The 20,517-nt window shown below is 44.0% G+C and overlaps 1 protein-coding gene across 14 annotated transcripts in view; it reads left to right on the forward strand.

Moving 5' to 3' along the window:
- Nucleotides 1–20,517, forward strand: part of PLCH1 (phospholipase C eta 1) — a 140,160-nt gene that overhangs the window by 18,696 nt on the left and 100,947 nt on the right. For 8 of the 14 annotated variants that reach the window (XM_083442542.1, XM_083442545.1, XM_083442550.1 and 5 more), the window contains exon 2: nucleotides 326–443. In XM_083442542.1, the coding sequence (XP_083298668.1) occupies nucleotides 365–443 (79 nt within the window). In that variant the 5' untranslated portion in view covers nucleotides 326–364. Of the gene's footprint in view, nucleotides 1–325; nucleotides 444–17,122; nucleotides 17,621–20,517 lie in introns of those variants that run through there. The other 6 variants (XM_083442543.1, XM_083442544.1, XM_083442540.1 and 3 more) reach the window with 2 other exon arrangements.

The raw sequence follows: 20,517 nt of genomic DNA on the forward strand, positions 1-20,517 counted from the left end.
ACTTGAATACCTGCATTGTCAAACCCATATCCCTCTCCATGCAAACTGTTTCTCTTCCTTCTTTCTATGAGTGGGCGGTAATTGTGTGAAAGTGACCCTAAGCACCTTGATGATGGGCTAATTGCGGATAACTAGAAGTTGTCCAGCCCCAGCCAATAATTGCTGAAGCATTTTGAGTAAAGCAGGAATTATTATTATTTTTTAATATATGAGAAATAATCCCCAAAGAATTCTTTTATCAGGACTAATATCACTGAATTGTTCTTCCTTTCAACTTAATAATTACCTTCGCATTACCGACTCTTACCCCTCCTTAATTTTGCAGGAGAATTGTCTTTCATGCTGAGAAGAAACCCTCCTAAGGATGAGTTACTGGAACCTGGATAAGAGAACTTGTCTGCAGTACTGCCGGCATTTTTTGGTGGACAATGGAGTTTTTCATGGTAAGTGGCACCTTACCCCTCTAGCTTCTGCCGTCTCTTGTTTCTTACCTCCCTTTAAGTGTGGCTGAAATTACACAGTGGGGCCTACATAACAGATGGTCCTTATCTACCTGCAGAGATGCAGTCTAAAGGCTGAATTTTATTCTTAGAAGTGGGGCTTTGTCACTCACTGGTTTGTTAACACTTTCGTACGCTTTTAGCGAAAGGAGAACAAAACTTTGGGAGCAAAGCAAAATCGGCTGCGTAAGTGTCAGGTGCCTTGTTGACATCATCACGCTGTCATTCCGATAGTTGCACTTTGAAGTCGGAATCTGATATTTTGTGGATTCTGGTTTGTACTGACCTATCCTGCACTTCCCAGACTAATGTGTGGATCAGAACATACTGTAGTTATCCTTTTGGATTTGGACTTTTCTGAATTTAGCAATGCAGTTCTAAGCTAAAAGAAAGGCCCCTGTCAAAAACTGTTTAGAAATGTGACTTTTGTGAGAAAATGCATTACAAAAATGTATTGAAATACAAATTTTTGTCTTGATTTTTTAAAAAAATGCAGATTAACACAGAAGCAGGAAGGAATGGCTTTGGTTGCTGTTGTTGTTATTATTAACTTGTTAATCACCTTCTAACCAATTACCTCAAGGGGATGTGAGGGAGAGGAAAGCCAAGGCTTATATTATCCCCTTCCACACAACCCACATAAAGTGTGATTTGCAGCCATTTGCTTGAGCTTTTAACCACCGAAATCCTACACTGGGTGGCAGTATTGGACTTAAAATGAAAGAATTTCATTCCTTCACGTATTCTTAAATCACCTTGTAAAAGCATAAGAAATTATATATAATTAGATTTCTCTTGTCTGGAGACATTATTAAACACAGCGACTTGCAATTTTGCAGCAGATTTTCAATAAAAGAGGTATAAAATGGCATTTCAGTGTCTAATATTAAAATGAGAATCGCTTTTTATGACTGCTTTTTCAATGGGTGGCGAGTTTTGGACTCCCTTTGCCAGCAGAAGCTGCCTAAGCCCCTTGCAACATATAGGGGTGTCTCTGAATGCAAATTCAGTGCTGCTGATGCAGTTTTATTCGTCTGCTCCTGCCCTTTCTTGCCTGCTATGAGCCAGAAGAAATGGTGGCGGGTCCTTGACTTAACTCTATGCACCTTCTCAGGCTCCACGTCCATGATCTGCCTCAGCCAAGGACCCATCAACCTTTGGCCCGAAATGCTGAAGTATCCAGCCTTAATTGGCAGAACCCAAAAGACCACCAGAGAACTGGGTTTTGCTCCTCTTGCTATGGCCAGGCGTGCTTTCCAGTAGGAAATGTGGAAATTCCAAAGGGTGGAATTCCTTGATATTAGCATTTTATTTCACTTAAAGATTCAAAATTACATTTTAACACTTGATAAGTATAATCCTATTCTACAATGCTAATGACTTCCTGCTCACTGGCCCTCAATGTTTATAATTGTAATCACATATAATTGCATTTTAAAGTACCCTCATACTGGGTTTCATCCTCTTAATCAGGTTTCTTAATATAATCTGCTATTTCCACCACCCCCTTAAACTTCAAACCCCGCTGTGGACTTCATATATAAAGAGTTGCTTTTAAAATTAATTGGAATTAACGACACCTGAAGGACGCCACGTAGATACCCCTGGTTTAGTGTGATATGTGAATCTGGCCTGTATCTCTTTAGTTCAGCTGAAGTATTTCTGAGGAGAGGAGAGGTTATTTGTATTAATTTTCATTTCTGCCTGCCTGACTCTGTGTGTGTTCTACAGAAGTTACCTGCTTCGATGCTAATTTTGATGCAAATGTGAAAAGGACTGAAAAGCCAATATTCGTGTTTTTTGTTGTTGTTCTAAGGCTAGAATTACAATTAGCATGAATTAATTTGAATTCTTATCATACTGGAAACACAATATTCACCAGGTTGGTGTTGCGAAGTTGAGAATCCTGGAGATAATATTGATTAGCATCTCTCATATATTTATTTTTGTGAACAAAATATGAAATGTATCACTAGGCAATGATTTTATCCTGCCTCTTCATTATGCTTTGTGTTTGGTTCAAAAATTAATCCATGGTTCAGGAGCTGAGGTTACCCACCCCCAGGAATAATCTGATTAAAGATAGCAACATTTTGTGTGTGTTTGCCCTGTCTTCTTGCCTGTAGGAGCTGCTACTAGGTATGACTGCAAGTAAGGACTTGGAAACCTAGGAACCAAGTCAGTCCTCCTGGTCTAGGCTGGTACTAATCTCTGGATTATTATTTTTATTATTCCATTTTTTTTTATTTATTGCATTTCTATACTTCCGTTCATCTGTGGCTCACAGGGTGGTTTACAATATAAAAACACAAAGATACATAACATAATAACAAACAAAAAACAAACAAACCCCTTCATGGTTTAAAAGGCCATAGATGGTTTAATTAGTCAAGCACCTGGGAAAAAATGAATGTTTCTGTCGGGGGTCTAAAGATACGTAATGAAGGCTCCAGGCGAGCTTCCCTGGGAGAGCATTCCACAAATGGGGAGCCACTGCAGAAAAGGCCCTTTCTTGTATTGCCACACTCTGGACCAGGCATAGGCAAACTTGGCCCTCCAGATGTTTCGGGACTACAATTCCCATCATCTCTGACCACAGGTCCTGTTAGCTAGGGATGATGGGAGTTGTAGTCCCAAAACAACTGGAGGGCCAAGTTTGCCTATGCCTGAGTCTGAACCTCTTACAGAGGCGGCTGGTTTCTGCCCCTTCCACTGCTGGCATGTGGCCCCCTCCATCTTAACTTGGAGAGAATGTGGCCCTCGAATGCAAACATCTTGCCTATCTCTGATTTATTTAGGACTTATTATTTGTCAATTATAGCCTTTTCCTGTTTTTAGATTAGCCTTATAGTATTTGCTTGATTTGCTTATTTCTACAGTCTTAGGAATGTTAGGGTCATTCAGTTGCCTAAGCGGAAAGCAGACACGACATGTTTAATGAACAGCTCGTTTTGTTTGATCGGTTCCAAGAAGAGCCCGCTCCCTTTTTTAGTGTTATTATTCCTGGTTTGGAGGGAATTATTCTCCCCCCCACCCTCTTCTGTTGCCTGTCTGAAGCATACAACTCCTTGTTTAAAACTGCATTTAATAGCAGCGGATCCACTTTGCCGTATGAAAGCTGTTCATTTCCTCTCTGCTTTGGAGACCTCGGTCTTAAGAATGAATTGAGTGGTGTTAGAATCCTGTCATGTTAGATGAGTCTTGCTCACAGAGAAATCTATCCCTTGCTTTCTTGCTTAGTGCGGTTAATTTGGTTATGTTAAGAGTATCTGATCGTAATTTTCCCACTGTGCTTAGTGTGATAAAGTCATAATTGGACATGTAGCGCAGGGAACCTCCTTGCGGTCTCAGCAGGAAATGAAACATGTGAGGACTGATTCATTTTAAATCCCAGCAAAGGAATAACAGAGCAATGCCCAATGACTAATGATGGTTCTTAGGCCTGGAGTGGTGGTCGTAAAAATAACACCTACGTGCCAATTTCACACAGTAACTAGGAGCTGAATGTACAAATCATGCAAAACGGCATGATATTTGTGTCTCTGAACATAAAAAGATCTCTACAGGATCACACCAAAAGCCTATGCCATGGTCACACATTACATTTAAAACACAATGATACCTCTTTAAGCTGCCATGACTTCTCCCAAAGGATTCTGGGACCATAGTTTATGAAGGGTGCTGAGGGTTGTTAGGAGGTATCTGGTCCTCTTACAAAGCTACAATTCCCAGAGTTCCCTGGGAAGAGGGATTGGTTGTTAAAGCTTGTAGCTGTTGGCCATATGGTTTTTTGAAGTTCAGTGTGTAAGATTCGAAAGTCTGGACATGAGTATATAGGATTTTCGGGCGCATAGTTCCGTGTATGAGATTACTTTTGGGAATCCAAAAAGTGACTTCTCTGCAGAGGATCTCTTGTGCATTGCAGTGGATTTGGGAGGAAGGGGGTGTTCTTGGGAACGGCGTGAACATGGATAATGCTATAGAAATAATAATTGGGAGACATTGCTGGACCTTTCCTCTTGATGTGCCCCATATCCTTGTAGAAATATGGAAGGTTGCGTTTTGACCTTCAGGGCAGGGAGGTAAAAGGTGTTTATCAGTGGGTGATGAGCCACCTGGCAGAAAGTCACCACAGGAAATCAGAAGGCCCTGAGTAGAGATCAAGAATAGTGAGGATTCCAGTGGGAGAGATTTGGGAGGTGAGAACTGGGGTGGGTTGTCTGCAGGACAGACAGGTGTTTGCAGAAGAGAGTCTTGCCTAGCGTGGTCTGCAGAAGGGAGTTGAGTGGGAAGATGTTTTGCAATAACTGTTGCTAAGTGGAATGTTGGCACCAGACTGAGACTGGAGATGAGGAATGGATGGATTTCTCTCCTTTCCTCAAAGGGGAGTTGCTCCATCCCTTTGACCAGCTCGGTTGCCTTCTTCTGAACCTTCTCCAACTCCACAATGTCCTTTTTTGAGGTGAGGTGGCCGGAATGGCATGTAGTACTCCCAGTGCAGTCGCACCATAGATTTGTATAAAGGCATTATGAGATGACCAGTTTTATTTTCAATTCAAAGCCATCCTCCCACTGGGAGACACTAACCACCCCTTGGACTGACTCTCCAGGGCCTCAAGCAGCAATTTCCCCCTTCTTCTGTCACTTCATTCCATTTCACTGGAAATGCCCAGAATTGAACTTATGAGGTTTTTCTTTCTTCTTCTTGCATGCAAAGCTTGTGCAAGGCTTACTCTCTTTTCCTGCCTCTGTGAATTGCAGCGGGATAATTGGTAGTGTTGGACAAGGTGTCATTCGAAGAGGCAGCAATCTTCTCACTGAGGATACCCGCCCAAATTCCAAGAAATGAACACTTCTGAGTGCAGCCAGTAGAGGCCAGCAGGCGTCTCTTTATGTGTTTGGGAAGATCATTTCGGCTACATGGAAAAACTGCCTGAGCAGCGAATAAACATTCTGTTCATGTTAAACCCGACCACTTTCATGACTCAAAACTTGCCTGAGGGTTCCTTGTCCTTTTCTAATGTTATTAGGAAAAACTGTTAATGGCTCTATTTGCATGATATTAATATTCTGATCTGCTTATGTCAGAAATTCCTTGTCACAAACATTCAGGCTGCTGCTGCTGATGTCTGGTACTCCAGGGAGACTTTTGAGTGCCCCAAAGCTAAAAATGTCATACATATATAACCAGAGAGAAGGGGAGGGAGAGATCAGAGCTCAGATTAGATCAAGTGTTATTATTTTTTGCTGGTACTTTTCTAGTGGGAATCTTTAATTTGTAGCATGGAGGGAGGAAGAAAGAAAATAGCTATTTGGATTCGATGTGCCAGAGGAATGACAGATTTATAGGCTACTCCAGGATTGAGTCTCTAGACATGCACAAAATATTCTAGGGGAGTATTTAAAAGGGGAGTTAAAATGCATTCATGTACCCCAAAAAGCAAGCACGGAAATGCTAAACTTAAAGCTCCTATTTTAGTACTGGCATAATGCAAGGAATATATATTTGATTTGAACCAACCCTAGTGGGTTTTTAGGTGCATTTCAGAGACACATCTGTTCACTCAGATAGATACCGCACACTTCTGAAGGTGTTTTCTGAGTGTGTTCTGCTGATTAGGAATGTCAGGGCACCCCCTTCCTTGTTTGCATCTCATGTGTCCTTTTTGAACATCTGAAGCGGGCTTTAGAGTGCCTGCATGTTCCCTGTCCAATTCTGTTTGGTGGTGGGGAGATGACCCTTTTCCCTGGACTGTAGTGACTTGAGGTCCCTGTGTTCACAGGTGTCTTCTGAACCATAGCATTGACACATTTAGGGCTCACCCACATTTCCCTTTGCCTGGCTGCTTTCCTCCAGAGAAACCTTCAGTTTAGTGCTGAATTGGAACAAATGGCAATTGGGGTTTCTGTAGTGGCTAATCTCCACTCTTGCGCCATATGCAGAGGCCAGCTTTCCCCATGTTTGGTTCCACCTTCACTGAGCTGACTTGCTTGACACAGAAAGCCAAACAATGGCTTGCCTTCCTGCACATTTGTCCAATCTAGAAGAGCCAAACTATGGCTTACGGAGGCAGCGTGAATGTGCGGGCTCCCAGAGAGGAACTAACAGCTGCCTTTTCCCTCCACATTTTACAGTCATACCTCATGTTGCGTCTGCTTCAGGTTATGTCTTTTCAAGTTGCGTCCTGCGGCAACCTGGAAGTACCAGAATGGGTTACTTCTGGGTTCGCTGCTTGCGTATGTGCAGAAGTACTAAATCACGCTGCGCATGTGTGCAGACAGACATGGCACTTCTGGATGCGGATGCTTTGAGAGTTGCGGATGTGCCTCCGGGATGGATTACGTCCACAACTCGAGGTTCCTCTGTATTGCCATGCTGCTCTAAGCCAGCATTGGGCTTAGCGTGTTCCCTGAACTGGGGCTGGTGGCTAAACTCTGTCCCTGCTAACCATGAGCTGTAGCCAAGGGCTGTTCTTTTATACATATATAGTCCTTCTTTGCAGTCAGCTATCTGCATTCCGTTGTAAACGTGCTTCTGCCTGCTCTACGTTCTTGGGCTTATTCTTGTTTGTGGAGTTGGGGAACACCATGCAGACAGGTGCACGTTCAAAAGGATACATCAAGCTTATTTTTAGCAGTAGATCTCTGGATACATGTCAGTGAAAAGCCACCCTGCGGCTGTATATTCCACATAACTATTGATCTCTGAACTGCTAATCCTACATCTCTTCATTTCTTAGAACTCTGTGCACGCTATGCTTTGGTCGGGGGGTGGGGGTGGGAATGGCAGGCTAACATCATGTCTTAGTTTATCCCAGTACATTTCCGAGCACAATTCAAAGTATTGGTGCTGACCTTTAAAGCCCTAAACGGCCTCGGTCCAGTATACCTGAAGGAGCATCTCCACCCACTTTGTTCAGCCTGGACACTGAGGTCCACCTCTGAGGGTCTTCTGGTGGTTCCCTCACTGCAAGAAGCCAAGTTACAGGGAACCAGGCAGAGGGCCTTCTCTGCAGTGGAATGCCTTCCCTTCAGATGTCAAGGAGAAAAAGAACTGCACAACTTTTAGAACGCATCTGAAGGCAGCCCAGTATAGGGAAGTTTTTAATGTTTGACGTTTTATTATTTTGCTGGAAGCCACCCAGAGTGGCTGGGGAAACCCGGACAGATGGGTGAGGTATAAATAAAATGATAAGAATAAGAATGACCCTGTTCATGTCCAACACAAAGCGGAAACATGCTTTAGCGTAAAATGGCGAGTTGGTTCCAGGAGAGGAGATTGCGGAAGCTTTGTTTCTCCTTGCTCCTGCTGCTGCTGTGCTGCTGTCAATCAAACCATGGTTTGCCTTAGCATATCATCCAGTGTTTTACTTGTCTAGACGTGCTGTAACCATGGTTTGTTCTTGTTGTATAGGGCATGACTTGTCACAAGCCCAGTTTCAGATGGTATGCTAAGCAGGATTAGAGTAGGAGCCAAACGTTCACGATCTTCTCTCTTGGAACCTGGAGAAAACCCATCTAGGACGCTCATGATTTCAGTGTGTTGACTTCTGCCTATATTATTCCATTTTGGGAAAAGCTTCTGGGCTGTGTTTAGTGTTCCGTAGCCTTTCATGGGCTCATTTTATATTAGCTGAATTGGGTAATTTGGGTTGCAACACAATGCTTATATAATATTGTTTTTCCCCTCCATATTTATTGTAGGAAAGCAAAGTTCTGCCCTCCACTAATCGCTCTCTTTGGCAAAAAGTAGCAATTTTTCTGTGACTTTGGATAGTGAAAGAGAAAGGTTGGTGAAGCAGAAAATTAAAATTATTGTGAGGCTGCAATTCTTAGCTTTAACAAGCCATGTTGTCAGTGGGTTTTTTTGTGTGTGTGTACGGAACATTTTGTAAGGGGAGAGGGTTCACTGTGACTGTTTTGCTTAGGCCACTTGGCTGCCTGACTGTGCCCTTCCTGCATTGCAGGGGCTGCACTAGGTGACTTTGGAGGTCCCTTCCAACTTTGGTGACTGTTTCTGCATCTGTGTTATCAAGATTAGGCTTGGCATTTTATTTGCTGTCGGATCTTACTGATTTACCCATGACTGATTGAAGGCCTTTAGTGCTGTCTATAGAGCTAGCATCCCGAGATCTTTTAGCCACATCTTTTTCTCATCAAATTGGGCTGCTCTCCATCTGCTGTTGGCCTGCAGTCAATTGGTACTTAAGCCTTTATTGAATTTATTACCTGCACCACACCATAAAGTCCCAGCAAATTACCACCATAGGAACATATGAAGCTGCCTTATAGCAGGTCAGACCATTCATCTACCTAGCTAAGTATTTACACGGATGAGTAGCGGCTTCCCAGGATTTCAGACAGGGCCATACCTGGGAGACTGATATTCTGCATGCAAAACAAATGTTCTGCTACTCGGCTACAGTCCTTTCCCCTATAAGGCAAGGGATGGCTTGTGCTTCCCAAATATAAAGCAATAATCCATGAAGCAATTTACAAACAATATAAAAATACAGTTGGTTAAAAAGTGCACAGTTGTCCTTCGGATATCAAAGGACAGAGCCAGAAGGTGCGCCTTCAGTGTGGGGTGAAAGCTGTGCAATGAATATGCCAACTCTTCACTGTGGGGAGCCAGTGCCACAGTTTATGGGATGCCACAGAGAATGCCCTCCTTTGGACTGCCAGTCCTGAACTTCTGAGGGTGGTGGAAATACCAAAAGGGCCCCTCTGTCAATCTCATCACACAAGATTTGTAGAAAAGGAGGCAGTCACCTTAACCATATTAATGGTCACACTCACTCATTTTGGTTTCCCAGACTACAGCTTGGGTGGGTGGGATTCTATTCTTTTAAAAAAATAGTTTTTATTGAGAATTTCAACATAACAATTTATAAAAAACATATCATCCTCATTTCTGCCCCTAATTCCCCCCCCCCCGGACTTCCCATAGCTCCTCTCTCTGGTTTCTAAGCACATGCTATTTTCTGCATATTATCAAATTGTAATGATCCTCAATTTATCTATCTATTTGTTACCAATAGTAAGTTTGTGTTTGTTTATTCAAAACCTGCCAAGGAGATCAGTTCATTTTGTTGTTTCTTTAAATACTTTGTAAAAGGTTCCCATTCTTCTTTAAAGTCACAGTTGTCCTTTTCACGTAATTTATGCGTCAGTTTCGCCAGTTCCACATATTCCATTAGTTTCCCTTGCCACAGTTCTTTTGTTGGGATTTCTTCGTTCTTCCATCCTTGTGCTATTAAGACTCTTGCCGCCGTGGGATTTTATTCTTGACGGAAACGCTAAACTTGTCAGTGTTGACACAGCACCTTAAGAAAGTGTGGTCCAAAGGAACCATTTCATTTAGCATTTGATTTCTCCTAATGATCAAGGCTGAGAGAGAGCCAATTACGATTATCTCATGCAGACCGACGTCTCTTTGTCCCCGGAGCATCTTGCCTTAATTTATGATTGATTGACCCTACAGAATGGTCAAGAAAGGCTTTCAAATATATCTGCTTAAAAGCTGCTCTAGGATGCTCTGCAGAGTTTCCCATTGAATAGATTGGCTCTCTGCGCTGATGTTGGCAACAATTTGAGTGGAAAGCAGGCAATCCTGGAAGGACAGAGATGGCTCAGATTCAAGGTACGTCTAAGCCAAACCTGCCTGTTTGGACAGGTGTTGCCAAAAAAGAAAAAAGAGGATTGTCATTTTAGTTTCCCCTTTTCCTTTCTAGACAAACTAATTATAATCTCAGCGGCTTTCTTCATGGGTGCAGCTGCTTCATATTGACTGTGACTGACAGTCCTAGGGATCTGACATAAATCTTACATTTTAGCTCTAGGCTACTGTCCCCGTCCCCCGTCTGTTCAGGATGAATAAATGCTGCCACCCTTTCTCCTTTTGTGTGGCAGTATATGTAGCTTTAAATTTTTTCAGTACCTAAGCTTGGCTTTCTGTGACTTTGCTACTAATTAATTCACCATCTTCTGTATCTGAAAGTGAAAGCCATAGATTTGCAGCTCTGTCGCCAGCATGACTTGGCATGACACATCCATTTATGTGATAAGCAAAGTAGCATCTTTGGGGTGGTCAAATCACTCTTATTTCTGATCTGATCTGAAGTCCGTTCCCTCCTGTTTCTGTATTATTTAGGACCAGTCATGATGGAGCATGCTAGCCAATTCCATAAGAGCCTCCATCACCATCATCTAACAAGGTCAACAGAGAGGTAGAGTTATTCATGGACAGAGCCAGTGGGGTGGCCTAGGACCTGGGAGACCAGATAAGTCCCCATTTAGCCTTGAAGCTCATTGGTTGACCTTGGGCTGGTCACTGACTTTGAGCCTAACCTCCCTCACAGTGTTGTTTTGAGGGTAAAATGGAGAAGAAGGGAGAACCATTTACACCACCATGAGCTCCTTGGTGGAAAAGTGGTATGTAGAGAAGAACTTGAGAGTCCGCTGGATCAGGCCAGTGGCCCATCTAGTCCCAACACCCTGTTCTTACAGTGGGCAACCAGATGTCTGTTGGAAACCCGGGAGCAGAACATGAGCCACAAGAGCATTCCACCCTCCTGTGGTTTTACCATAGGGGTCTGCAAGGCTTACCTTGCCTGGGCCCGTTCACTGCTGCAGAGCCCCCTCCATGGGCCAGATCACGGGTGTGCATGAGTCCAGGTGCTTGTGATTTCTGTCATCTGTGTCTGTGCAGACTCGATTTCCAGTGTTGCGGAAGCGAGTCGCCAGCATGCAGGGACTTGCTGAGCAGGCGGCTCGGTTTGGGGGTGGCTTGTGGGCTGGTAGAACGACCCCTGTGAGCTGCCTGTGGCCCATGGGCCTTAGGTTGCCGACCCCTGTTTTATGACAACCAGTGTTTGGAAGATGCCTCTGTGCTGTAGTCATAATCCATGAGCCAAGGTTCAAACTTGAAGTGCTGTGTGAAGGATGGTGGAACAGAGGAGGAGCAAGTGAATCTGAAATTGAGTGCTCTAAATAGTTACAAGATCTGGAAGTTGGTGGACAGGCAGACTAAGAGTGAGATGCAGAGATACGTAGAGGAATAAGGAAACCACACATTGGTCTTTTTCTGGCCAGCTTCTCTAAGCCTAATACTGGCTTGCATGGAGCCACCCAATGGTTTCAGGACTGAGTTGGAATTTAAACTGGAAGCTCGGTGCAACATCAGTGTCTTTTCCAGACTCATGGCATTGCCTGATGACATTGAACAGAAGTGGGGGACCTGTAACCTTCTGGGTGTTGCAGGACTCTAATGCCCATCACCCCTAGCTAGCATGATGGAAGCTGTGGTCTGTGAACACCTGTGAGGTCACAGGAAAATCCCTCAAACATACAGCAGAAAACTCAAATGGCACACAACGAAGGCTTTGGAACAAAAGTCTGTCATAAGTATATCCAAGTCTGTACTCTATTCACCAACAGTTGATTATTCCAAAACTGTTCCTGGAAGCTTGTTTTACAATTTCATTAGGTCTGGTCTCCAAATTCTCCTTTTAAGTTAATTAGATGCAATGAATAGATGAAAAAGGGGGGTGGGAGCCCTAGCAATAAACCTCAGAACATCCGCTCTCTCAATAATGCCAGTTTAATAACATAAAAGGTCCTGCTGGATCAGACCAAAGGCCCAGCATCCTTTTCTCACAGTGGCCAATCAGACGCCTGTGGGAAATTCACAAGTAGGACCCGAGGGCAACAGCAACTCTCCCTACTTTTGAGTCTCAGCAGCTAATATTCAGAGGTAAAGGACCCCTGGATGGTAAAGTCCACTCAAATTTGACTCTGGGGTATGGCGCTCATCTCGCTTCAGGCCCAAGGGAGCCGGCCTTTGTCCACAGACGGCTTTCTGGCCACCATGACTAAACCACTTCTGGCACAACAAAACACTGACGGAAACCAGAACGCACAGAAATGCTGTGTACCTTCCTGCCACAGTGGTACCTATTTATCTACTTGCACTGCTGTGCTTTCAAACTTCTAGGTTGGTAGAAGCTGGGACAGAGCAACGAGAGCTCACCCCGTCACATGGATTTGAACTGCCGACCTTCCAATCGGCAAACCCCAAAGAGGCTCAGTGGCTTAGACCACAGCGCCACGTGTCCCCTGCAGTGCGGGAAGAACGTAGCCACCATGTCTAGTAGCCACTGGTAGCCTTGCCTCCATGAATTAGTCCAATTCTCCTTTAAAGCCATGTAAGTTGATGGCCATCGCTACATCTTGTGGGAAAACACAACAATTTATTATGGCATTGAGCTGCGGAAGAGAGCTGTGTCTGTGCTACAAGTAACAGGGCAGCTTTGCATGTTAGCACAGCCAAGTCAATGTATGAATAATGGGTAGTTCCTCTAACAGCAATATAAATGCAGATGTGGAAGATGCACAGGTCTCAGATGCACATCTCTCCAAAGTGTGCTTTGCTTGTTAGTGCTTCTCATAGTATCAAGAGCCAACCAGAGATATAGAGGGTTGATTCAGATGCCCATTTTCCACATGGAACACTACTTGTAAACTTAGCAAGCAACCAAATGGGGAATTGGTTGTCTGTGGTATCCAGACTCCTTTCTCAGGGCAATCTTTGCCTGTTTCTTTTGATTGGTTGTGGAGACATGGTAAAATTCTCTTCGTTGCATCGCTTGAGACCAAAGTTTTGCAATGTGGTCTAGACTGCTGATGGGAGCGGACAGGATGTGATAGTTCTGCTAAAGCATTTGCTGTGGTTGCTCATAAGCTACTGGGTCAAGTTCAAGGATATTTCATTGATATATGAAGCTTTGAACAACCTAGGTCCTGCCCGGGGTACCTTAAGGACTGCTTGAGAAGCTCATCTGGAGGAGCAGGTTGTAGTCCCCCATGTTACAGAAGCCTGAATGGCCTCACCTAAAAGTTGGCTGTTTTGTGTTACCATGTTGTGCGATATTCTTTCAGCAGAGAGGTTCTCTTGACGAAGGAAGAAAAAACATTATCATAAGCAGGTGCTAACTTCACGAGTATTGCAATTATTTTTCTGGGAACTTCAGTTGATCTGTTTAATCTGCGGGATATATTTACAAATTCAAGTGAGTTCTTGGCTCAGGAGAAGATTGTGATGTTCTGCGCTCAGGAAAATTATGGCTGTAAAAGTCACAGGGAAGGACTCTTTACACCAGCATTTCTTCTTTGCAAGCAATTTCAGTTAAAAACGAGAACTGCACAGGAGCACATTATATCATAAAGTAGCAAAATGAAAAAGAACTTCACTGAGATTTGCTTAGGGATGCTAAATGTTAAAAGGCTGTGACATAATTGGTGTCTAATGCTGTGTAATTGAGAGGAATCTGATTATCTCGGGAGTAAAGGAGAGAGTGAGTTCAGCACAGTGATTTGCATTATTAATATTATTGTTTCCAGCCCTTCGACAGCAGGCTGTAGGGTTGGTTACAACAATTTAAAATCCAGAAATAAAAAAACCAGCTAAAATGAATTATCGTCACAGAAATAGTGTGGAGTCCTGAAAAACACACCTCGTGTTTCAAAGGTCAGGATAAAGAGGAGGGTCTTCAGCGTTAGCTGAAAGTGAAGGTGCTGGACACATCTCTCTGGGGAAGGAATTCTACCACTTAGGGGCTGCCACAGGGACATGGGTGGCGTTGTGGGTTAAACCACAGAGCCTAGGGCTTGCCGATCAGAAGGTTGGTAGTTCGAATCCCCGCAACGGGGTGAGCTCCCGTTGCTCGGTCCCAGCTCCTGCCAACCTAGCAGTTCAAAAGCACGTCAAAGTGCAAGTAGATAAATAGGTACCGCTCCGGTGGGAAGGTAAAGGGCGTTTCCGTGCGCTGCTCTGGTTCACCAGAAGCGACTTAGTCATGCTGGCCACATGACCCGGAAGCTGTACGCCGGCTCCCTCGGCCAATAAAGTGAGATGAGCGCCACAACCCCAGAGTTGGTCACGACTAGACCTAATGGTCAGGGGTCCCTTTACCTAGGGGCTGCCACAGTGAATGCTGCTTCTGTACCCCAACCCCAACTTCTGTACCAAATTTAGCCTTACTATGTGAGATCTGGCTGAGCCTCTATGGAAGGTCCATGGTGAGTTACCCAACCCAACCCAACCCAACCTCTTCCAGTTGTCTTAAACTACTCTTTTAAAGGAGTTGGGCTTCAAGAGTGCTCCCTGCTGAACTCTCCCCTTTGCATCAGGACCTTAGGAATCTGCCTTATACTGAACCAGGCCAGTGGTCCACCCGGTAAATGTACTGTCTACCTTTACCGGCTGTGGTACCCCAGGATTTCACATGGGGTTCTTTCCCAGCCCTACCTGGAGATGCTGGGGCTTGAACCTGGGACCGTCTGCATGCAAAGCAGATGCTTTGCCACTGAGCCATGGCTCTTTCCAGTGGGACCTCAGTCCAAAGGCAATGTTACTAGGTGAGTAACATCAGTCCAAAGGCAATGTTACTAGGTGAGTGCTCTAACCATGGTGCATTGCTTGTGGGCTTCCTGAAGGTGTTTGGCACAGGAAGAAGAAGAATGCTAGACTAGGTGGAGCTTTGATTTGGTTCAGCAGGGCTTTCTGAGGGTCTCATTGGAAGCCACCAGGGCTGGATTGATTCCATGGGCCTCCAGTTGTCTGTCACTAGGCTTTAGGTGCCGAGCTTGTGCAGCTTGACCTGGACGGCATCAGCTGTGACACATTGGCCAGGTCAGTATTTATCAGACTTCGTTCTCCTTTGCTTAAGAAGGATGCGGTGTGGAGGTTAATTTTGACAATATATTTTATTAGTTTTCAATTACAATAATCCAATGGTAGCCTTATAACAATGCCAGATTATAATACAATGACTAATCCCAATCATCCAGATGCCAAATTATATAATTTAGATGGCCTCCCATGTGCTAGAATTGATGGTTTGATTATTTGCTTTGTTTCTACATTACAAAATCTTATTCAACTCAGTTACAATCCATTCAAAATAACAATCCCTTATACAACAACTGCAATATTAACGACATCCATTCGTCTTGACACATTAAATGATTTATAAATCTGTAGGTGAAGCATTTAAACTATATCCTTATTCCTCCTGTGTGTGGCAATTATTCTGTCCATGGTCTGTCTTCCTGTACTTGTAAAAGGTTATGTCTATCTTTTCCCTGCCATTGCTGCTCTCCATCATGCCTTGGGCAGAGCTAATATCCCATTGTTGGGGGGGGGGGGGGAGGTTAATTCTGGGCTAGAGGGGAGGCCAGAGCAAATACAGACTGTACCATGCGCATTAAGAGTACTGTTTAGTAATACTGTATAAAGCACATAAAAACCTCTCTAAAGCTCTTCCAATGATACACATTCAAGGCAAGTGGTGGTACTGGAAGGTAAGCCTTGTTTTTCCGGCCACCTTCATTCCTCAAGCCCATTCTTCTGCATCAGACCAAAAATACCACAGGGACAGCAAGGATTTTTTCCTGCTGGCAACTCACTTAGGTGCCAGGTGTCTCCAGTGAGGGCAGGCTGTAGATGGCCTTGTTGACAACCAACTGCTGACAGGCAGCTGGAGAAGAGTGTGTTTGCAGTATACCCCCCAGGCTTTTCTCCTCAGGTTTGCTGGCACTAGACTGAAAGACAGAGAGGGAGCCTCTTGCAGGGAGTTGGATTCTAGCTGGCTTTGCTGAAGAAGAGTCAGAATCTGCTGCTGTACTTGGTATAAATGCTGTGTTCTTGGAAGAACTTGATTCTCTCGAGCAGTTTTACACTAAGGCAAACCAGTGGACCATCTGCAGCCTCCTCTGGTGATGACTCCTAGCATCAGAGATATATTTAACTGAAGATGCCAGAGGCTAAGCCTTGGCCCCTTATGCAGGGAGACCAGTGTGTTTCGGAAATCATAAGCACTCAAACAATGCACAAGACACTAAGGAACTCTCGACTAGGAACTGCTGGTGGTTCTGTGCCTTTATCAACTGCATGGCTGATGAAGATCCAGGATGGTACAGTTGTTAAGAGTGTTTGCCTAAGAGCTGGGAGACCAGGGTTCTAGCCCCCACTCAGCCATGAAGGGTGACCTTGGGCCACTCACTGCCTCTCAGCCTAACCTACGCAGGTTGTTGTCAGGATAAAATGGGGAGAGGGAAATTCATGTATGCCATCTTGAGCTCCTTGGGGGGAAAGGTGGGGGGTATAAAAATAATAAAATAAATGGCGGGCAGAAATTCAACAGGTGCACACCTCCCTGTTGCCCACACAGAAAGGAATATCTGTAGAATTTCAGTCTGCTGTGTTCAGGGTTCGTAGACTCATTTAGGCAAAAAAGGATGCTGAACCTAATTATACGCTTGCAGTTTTGATTTATTTAAGTTCCAAGCAAAGTGGGAGTACCGCCCAATTAACAATAATTTACAAGCTCTTTCTTTGTTAAAGAAAGTCTTCGAAAAGCTCATTGTGCTGTCTCTTGTCTGCTTTTTTCCACTTCACAAATTCTCTCAGCTAGAGATTTTTTTTTTTAGTGGTATTCTGCTTTCTTTTCTTCAGCTTTCAGCTTGCGTCACTCCTCTGATTTTAAAACCCAAAAGTGGGGATGGGTTTTCTTTTCCGAGGTGCAAAGGATTTCCTCCGTGACGTTTGAGAGACCTGCTTCTCACAGTGCTTTGTGCACATTTTGTGCCTTGAGGATTTGAATCATTTCACTGTGCATGCATGTCTCATACCCAAAGTGGTCCTGCATTTCCACAACAGCAGCTGCACAGAGCAGAGCTTTCCAGTCTTCCTCTCTGCCTGGGGATTTTTTTTCTTCTTTCCCTCCCTACCTTCCAGTTTGGAGCAAAGTTATCCAGGATCACCTTTCGGATTTTAAAAAAATGATTCCAACTCTACGGTCCTCTGATTCTATGATTGCTAATCTTCCCAAATCCATGCTGCGGATCACATAGACTTCAACTTGTTTCGTAACGGACAAGATCGACAAAGTTCATGGATACTTCTAAGAATTGTGTTGCAAATATTCTATCCCTGGAGAGGTGAATGAATTTGGGCTTCTGCTTCAAGGAGACTTTCTGCTCTGCCTGCCAATAATGTATAACAATAACAGATTTAATGGCAGACCTCGAAGTATATAAAAATTTAAGCCCAGAGAAAGGTAAGGATACCATTCACATTCCTATAAGTCTTCGGCAGAAAGGCATGCTGTTCAATCTCTTTCGGATTTTAAGGGGCATTTCATCAGTGACTGTTAAATTACCATTTCTATGTGTTTGGGCATGGGCAGCTGGTTGTTGCGAGATGACTGTCAGTATGATGGAATATTTTAAGCTTGTTTTTCTCCACTTCCTTTTATATGATGTAGGATTGATTCAGAACATCTTCCTGTGCAGGTAAAAGTCACTTCTGTTCATGCATGGAGGAGTCACCAATATTCTTTCTCTGAAAAGCCTCTCCAGAGAATCAAAGGACCAGTGTACCTGGCAAAGTGTCACTGTGGTTGGTAACGAGTAGGGGCTGCAACCCAAGGGAGGGAGAATGTGTCTCTTACAGCTGAGGTGTTGTTTTTTTAAATTACAGAGTATCTTTGGACTCAGTCCATTTGTAAACCTTTAAAAAATGATAGTTCTCTCCCCCCCTCCCTCCAAACCTATGCTTTCTTATTGGCACTTTAAAATTATATCATCTGTTGTGCATCGTCTTTGAATGAAGGTTGATTTCTTGTTGCCCAAATGTATTCTGAATGAATTGTTCAACCATTTTTCATGGGGTGGCATTGTTTATGGTGAAAAGTGGGTTAATTTCGCCTTAAAAGTTGAAACAAGCTGCTTTCATATTTATAGCCATCGGGTCAATCTGTCAAACACAAGGCATCGTACATAAATATAATCTGCCGTACATGACAACATGCATCGATCTTCCTTAGCGGTGGGAGAAGGTATTGAGTCTCGACCTATAAAAACCACAGTTTTTCTTTAGTGCGACAAGAGACAACATTTCTCCATTAAATTTAGTAGATTGTAACGGGAACCGAATTATACTCTGGGTCTAACAGGAAGCCTGGCTTCTCTTGGTGCAAAGGGGGATTGTTGATGCCTCTTGAAAACAGAACTTTCCTGCTGCTCTGCCCTTCCCCTGCACTTCCACCTGCCCAATTTTTACCAAGTGCTCCTCCAGATATACAGAATGGGTTGAAGGGTTTTAAGAAGCAGCTTGCTGCCTGGTGTGTGTGTGTGTGTGTGTGTGTGTGTGTGTGTGTGATTCACCTCAGGGGTTTTCTTTGTAGTGTTGTTCGCCGCAGCTTGTGGGGAGATAAGTGGTTCGGATTCCTTGCGGTACTAGAATGTCATGCGTTGTTGTTAACTGACCGTTAGAGGAAATTCTGCAGCTTTTAAGCAACATGTGACCGATGGATGTCGGTGGATGCAACACAGGTATTTCATCCCAGGTCCAATCTCAAGCACATCCAATTGGCTACCAGGTCTGCAGAAGATTGCTTCAGAAGTCCTGCCCATTGGATTAGGGAGCACTAGGCTAAACTGCCCAGTAATCTGACTCTGTTTAATAATAATAATATTTTTTTATTTATACCCCGCCCTTCCCGGTTTAAAAACTGGGCTCAGGGCGGCTAACAGCAAATATAAAACACTGATTAAAATGTGACTTCAAAACAGCATAAAACAGCATAAAATACAACATAAAATGCAGCATCAATATCAATAAAATTTAAAAAATTCAGGGGTCAGGAAAAAAACCCCCAGTCAGTAGACATCAAATGATTACCAGGGCTAACTGGCCAAGTTGGTCCTACTAGGGCCAGCAAGGAGACCAGGGAAGAATTTAAATGTGGGGTCCCAGAAAGGGTTTCTTCATAGAAGAGGAAAGGGGAAGAGGGAATAGAGGATCAGGGTAATTCAGATTGAAGGCCAGGCGGAATAGCTCTGCCTTACAGGCCCTGCGGAAGGAGATCAAGTCCTGCAGGGCCCGAGTCTCGTGGGACAGAGCATTTCACCAGGTTGGGGACCATCACTGAAAAAGCCCTGGCCCTGATGGAGGATAGTCTGGCTTCCTTAGGGCCCGGGACCTCTAAACTATGGTTATTCATGGACCTTAGGGTCCTCTGTTGGACATACCAGGAGAGGCAGTCCCGTAAGTACGAGGGTCTGAGGCCGTATAGGGCGTTAAAGGTCAAAACCAGCACTCTCTCTTTCCCCAGCCATATCCCAGCCTCCTTGTTGAACCTCCTCCTGTTTTCCTTTCCTTTGCACCCTGATGTACCTTGACTTGATCTCACAGGCTACAAGGCTGAAGGCAGGGCTTGCACATTTTAATTTTTGTGCAGAGCCTATCATATTTAGGGGCCTTGAAACGTAATGTCACCTCTTATTTAAATACGTGTATATACAGATTCAAAGAATCATGGAATTGTAGAGTTGGAAGGGATCCCAAGGGTCTTCTAGTCCCCAGCCCCCCTGAAATGCAGGAATAATTATGCAAAATCTTCTTTTACACTAGCCTGCTAAGAGTCTTAAGTCACCTGTGTTTCTGTGCTAGCTGCAGAGGAGAGGTTTTACCTTCTATGTAGCCGGAAAGGAAATGCCGGCTCGTTTTTCTTTTTCTAGGTTGTAACAGCCCTGGTCTTATGTTATTATAAGATGATCCCATGGAGGAGAAAAGTGGCTGGTCAAGTTCTCCCCTAGGACAGTGTGGTGTAGTGGTTGGAGTGCTGAACTAGGACCTGGAGACCAGGGTTCAAATCCCTGCTCAGCTGTGAAGCTTGCTGGATGACCTTGATCCAGTCGCAATCTCTTAGCCTAGCCAGCCTCATAGGACTGTTGTGAAGATAAAAATGGGGAGGAAGAAAGCTTCAGGGTGCGATATAAATGCAGTGAAATAAAAAAGTATTAAAATAAGAAATAGGATGTGGTTCCAAAATGTGGCCCATAGCATGTCGGTGAAGAGCACTGGGAATTCAAATTCTGCAGAATTTGAATTGCAATGCAATATAATAATAACAATAACAACAACAACAACAACAACAACAACAACAACAAC

Source organism: Podarcis tiliguerta (assembly GCF_965153285.1).
Source record: "Podarcis tiliguerta genome assembly, chromosome: 5".
NCBI lineage: Eukaryota > Metazoa > Chordata > Lepidosauria > Squamata > Lacertidae > Podarcis > Podarcis tiliguerta.